This window comes from Engraulis encrasicolus, chromosome 24 (genome assembly GCF_034702125.1).
Source record: "Engraulis encrasicolus isolate BLACKSEA-1 chromosome 24, IST_EnEncr_1.0, whole genome shotgun sequence".
NCBI classification, from domain to species: Eukaryota; Metazoa; Chordata; class Actinopteri; order Clupeiformes; family Engraulidae; genus Engraulis; species Engraulis encrasicolus.
Window position 1 is genome coordinate 40,003,499 of NC_085880.1, and position 5,000 is coordinate 40,008,498.

The 5,000-nt window shown below is 51.5% G+C and overlaps 1 protein-coding gene across 5 annotated transcripts in view; it reads right to left on the reverse strand.

Moving 5' to 3' along the window:
* Positions 1-5,000, reverse strand: part of birc6 (baculoviral IAP repeat containing 6) — a 267,517-nt gene that overhangs the window by 29,856 nt on the left and 232,661 nt on the right. For all 5 annotated transcript variants that reach the window (XM_063191494.1, XM_063191492.1, XM_063191495.1 and 2 more), the window contains exon 75: positions 3,039-3,116. In XM_063191494.1, the coding sequence (XP_063047564.1) occupies positions 3,039-3,116 (78 nt within the window). The remainder of the gene's footprint in view (positions 1-3,038; positions 3,117-5,000) is intronic.

Below are 5,000 nucleotides of genomic sequence, written 5' to 3' on the forward strand. Positions count from 1 at the left end.
GACCAATCACAACTTCACTTACTAGTTTAATAAGTGTTGTCCCCTCCTTCCTCTCTTTCTGTGGCGTTTAGTAACTACTTGCTTAAGATGTGCACTACCGCCATCTACAGCGGTAAAGGAAGGTCTCCTAAGTCTCCAAAGGTTTCCTAACCAAACCAAAGGTCTCCTAAAGGGACGTTAAACTGACATCACATGGATCCAGGAAAAAAAGTATGGGCTTGATGCAACTTAGTCTTCTACTCAAAGATGTTTGATGAGACTGGGCTGACCAGGACACCTGGCGAAGACCTTGCTGGTCGAAAAGTTGTGCCTTTTTTTCACATCAAATCACGACAAGGGAGCTTTTGCGGTGTGCGAATATTTATTCTCCTTTTCTCCTTACCGGGCTGACCTTGAACTTTGCAAAACCCCTCCCACCCAACCAGCATATCACCAACCCACCTTCTCAACAAACCACCCACCCCCGCCCACCCCATCCTGTCCCCTCCTGTCCTGTCCCGTGGGCTCCCTAGCCAGCGTGGCGCTCAGGAGGACCAGCTCCTCCCCTGGCCTGGCACGCTGCCTGACTGTCTCATTTCCATTATCGACCCAGCACAGCGGACGCTAACTAGAATGATAATCAATGGAGACATCTCTATGAACTTTCTTCACTCCACCCACCATATCACATCACATCGCATCGCAACGGGGGAGAGGAGGGGAGGGGTGTGTGTGGGTGTGTGTGTGTGGGACGGTTGGGGAGATTTCAGAGGAGGAGATATCGGTTGTGGAAAACAGTGGAGAGGGGGTGTGTGTTTGTGTGTGTGTGTGGGGGGGGGGGGTTGGGAGAGGCGCAGTACAGTGGCAGCCATTGGGCTTTGCTGGGGAGGGGATGGGGGGTGGGGGGGAGTGGGAGATGAGCGGTGTGAGCAATTGGGCTTGCTGGGTTACTTGCTTGTTGAGAGATCAATAAATAACGGAGAACACTAATTCCCCAGTTCTCAATAGCGGATAGCTCATGATGTGGGGGAGGAGGAGGAGGAGGAGGAGGAGGAGGAGGAGGAGGAAGGGAGGAGGAGGAAGATGAAGAGGAGGAGGAGGAGGAACAGGAGGGGGAGGAGGAGGAGGAGGAGGAGGAGGAGGAGGGGGAGGAGAAGGAGGAGGAGGAGGGGGAGGAGAAGGAGGAGGGGGAGGAGGAAAGGGAGGAGGAGGAGGAGGAGGAGGTGGGGTGGGTGTACAAAGGACCATGATATAGTGGCGATGCTGCTGCTGGATTGAGAAGGATGATGGAGAAATAGGAGCTGTAACCAAATCAGATAACAGACAGCAGAGGGGGGAGAATGAGGAGGCCGAGTGCAGCTAGAAGGAAGGAAGAGGAGGAGGAGGAGGAGGAGGAGGAGGAGGAGGAGGAGGAGGAAGAGGAAGAGGAAGAGGAGGAGGAGGGGGAGGAGAAGGAGGAGGAGGATAAGATCGAGGAGGAGGAGGAGGAAGAGGAAGAGGGGGAGGAGGGGGAGGGAGGGGAGGAGAAGGAGGAGGAGGAGGAGGAGGAGGAGGAGGAGGAAGAGGAAGAGGGGTAGGAGGGGGAGGAGAAGGAGGAGGAGCAAGATAAGGAGAAGGAGGAGAAAGATGAAGATGAAGAGGAAGAGGGGGAGGGGGAAGAGGAAGAGGAGGAGGAGGATGATCTTCACTGCTGTGGGCTCAACGTGGCTGCTGGATAATAACGCACGAGACTAGATGTCAAATCATCCTGCTCTGCGTTAGCCAGGCCCTGATAGGCCCTCCCCCAGCCAGGGGCCCAAATATGACCAACCATAACTACGCAACAACGCCAGTTCAAGACTAGTTCACAGACTACCTGTAACCTTCTAAAACATTACAAACATTCTTAAGCCCAAATAGGGGGATCCACGCTGAAAAAGTTTGGGAACCACTGAACTAATGCAAGTGGCACCCCATGTAGTGCAGTAACATTTGGGCCACTGCACTGCACTGCGCTCATCTGTTCCTGTATCAGTATCCCTAAGTAACACCAAACAGGAAGTTGCCTGGCGTAGCGAGAGATACTGTACGTGACAGACAGTGTTCCTACCCGTAGACACGCAAGGCAACTTCAATTAAGGAAGACTAAAAATAGAAACAGAGGAAGGACGGAAACAATCGGAAGTCACTTTCCACCGACAACCCCCACACACACCCCCATCTCAGATACATGAGGCAGTTAATGTTATTCGTTCGTGCGCCCGTTCACTTTCAGCCGCGCCACTTAAGAGTGCTTTCTCGGTTCCTACCCCCCCACCCCACACCACACCACTCTCCTCTCCTCCTCTCCTCTCCTCCCCTCCCCTCCTCTCCTTATGGCGCATCTCGTGTCTCCTCTCCTCCTCTCCTCTCCTCTCCTCTCCTCTCCTCTCCCCTCCCCTCCTCCTCTCCTTATGGCGCATCTCGTGTCTCCTCTCCTCTCCCCTCCCCTCCCCTCCCCTCCCCTCCTCTCCTCTCCTCTCGGCGCATCTCGTGTCTACTCTGTGCGGCGGCCGCTGCAGTATTTATTACATTTAGCACTGCTGCTGCTGGAGAGGAGGCAGGAGATGAAAATGTTTTGATTCTGGGGAACGAAGACGCCGCGCTGAAATGCTTGACACGGGTGCTCTGGTGTTTGCCTGTGTTCAGGCCTGTGAAGTGCCTTAGGGCTGTGAACTGAACTTAGCGAGCTGAAGATGATGGTGACTCTTCTCCCCTTCGTACGTCTCTTACTTGTGAAGGGTCGGGGCTGAGTTCAGGACTAGGTGTTATACAAACTAAATCAACATCAACGCCTAACCATAACCATTTCGATCTTCTAAAAGTTATATCAGAGGGAGATATTAATTGCCTGGACAAAAAAGCCACCATCAAAAAAAACAAAAACAAACAAAAGGTTGCAACACACACTATAATATGTTGTTGGAACGCCTTTAGCTTTGTCACAAGATTCCTTTCCATTCAGTACTACATTCATTTTTCACGAAGACCTTTTAGTGGTGAAGCTGTGCTCTTGATGCTTTGTGTTAGAATGAGTTTACCTGTAAAAAGCTAGAGGTTTGTGGGTTCCATTTCTCCTCTGGTCGACCGTGCCAGGTGTTAAGGATGCTTAAACACACCTGAGGGATATAGAAATAGAGCGAGAGAGAGAGAGAGAGAGCCAGAGAGAGAGAGAGAGCGAGAGAGAGTGTGAAGGCAGAAGGAGGGGAAAAGATGATAAAGGTTAAAATTACGACTGGACAAATGAGGAAAAGAAAATACCAAGTAAAACTTTGAGATTCTAAGCACACACACTGATGCAAATATGGTGCAAATATGGTACACACACACACACACACACACACACACACACACACACACACACACACACACACACACACACACACACACACACACACACACACACACACACACACACACACACACACACACACAGAGGAGCAGAGGGGGCATGATCTCCTGGCCATGGGAGAGGCATGTCTGATGTCTTGTGTACACAGCGGTTCCTGGAGCAGCTGTCGTCTCCCATTATGAAAATAAATGTCCTCTGTCACACCGCTGCTAACGAGGGACAGCAGATGGAGGAGACCCCTGCACCTCTACCACCACCGACCAGCAGGGGGGAGGGAGGGAGAGAGATGGAGAGGGGGAGGGAGAGAGGGGAGAGAGAGAGGGGGGNAGAGAGGGAGGGAGAGAGGGGGGAGGGAGAGAGATGGAGAGGGGGAGGGAGGGGGGAGGGAGAGAGGAGGGGGAGGGGGAGAGAGACCCCTGCACCTCTACCACCACCGACCAGCAGGGGGGAGGGAGATGGAGAGGGGGAGAGAGAGAGAGAGAGAGGAGGGGGGAGGGAGAGAGAGAGAGAGAGAGAGAGAGAGAGAGAGAGAGAGAGAGAGAGAGAGAGAGAGAGAGAGAGAGAGAGAGAGAGAGAGAGAGAGAGAGAGAGACCCCTGCACCTTTACCACCCCCGACCAGCAGGGGGGAGGGAGGGAGATGGAGAGGGGGGAGGTGAGGGAGAGAGGGAGCGAGGGAGAGAAAAGGGAGGGGAAGAGGGAGAGAGATTGGGGAGGAAGAAAGAGAGAGAGAGAGAGAGATTGGGGAGGAAGAGAGAGAGAAAGAGAGAAAGAGAGAGAGAGAGAGAGAGAGAGAGAGAGAGAGAGAAATAGAGAAAGAGAGAGAGAGAGAGAGAGAGAGAGAGAGAGAGAGAGAGAGAGAGAGAGAGAGAGAGCGCGCGCGCGCGAGAGAGAGAGACCCCTACACCTTTACCACCCCTGACCAGGAGAAGGGCGGAGGGAGGGAGAGGGAGGGAGGAGGGGGAGAGAGAGGGAGAGAAGAGGAGGAGAAAAACAGAGAAAAAAAGAAAGAGAGGAAAGGGGATCTGGTTGTGCATGTTTAAGTGGGAGACGTATAGACGTGGGGAGATGCATAAGAATGAGAAGAAAAGAATACTAGGGATGCACTATACCATTTTTTGAAAAACGATACAAGTACGATATTAATTTCTGCACTTGCCGATACAGAGTAGCGATACTGATACTGTTAACTCCAACATACAATGATTTTTACCTCTTGGGATACTTGAGCTATATAGATTTAAATGTAAATATAGGAGGTGGCACTTTTTTCCCATGCTGCTTTAAAGTCAATAGAACCTGACAAGATATCGTTTGAAAGGTGAATTGTGCGTTCATACTAGCCTGATTATCATCGACTTTCAAATCTCTTCGAGACTTGTTTTGACCAATAGCATAACAATTAACATTTCCCAAATGGCATTTCCCAAATGACCTCCCTTGGTTTGCTAATGATTGTTTGCTTCCCAACAAAGTGGGAGGAGTTCCCGTATTTGCTGGAACACAGAAAGTACTTGCATTGCTCTTGACCTGACTGGTAGCAACACTGAAGCTGTTGCGTCACTAGGAGGGCACGGCCTGGCTACGTTCATACTCACTTTGCCGTCGTTGTAGAGGTTAGAATGTGTGAATGTGTGAACGTGTGAATAGGTG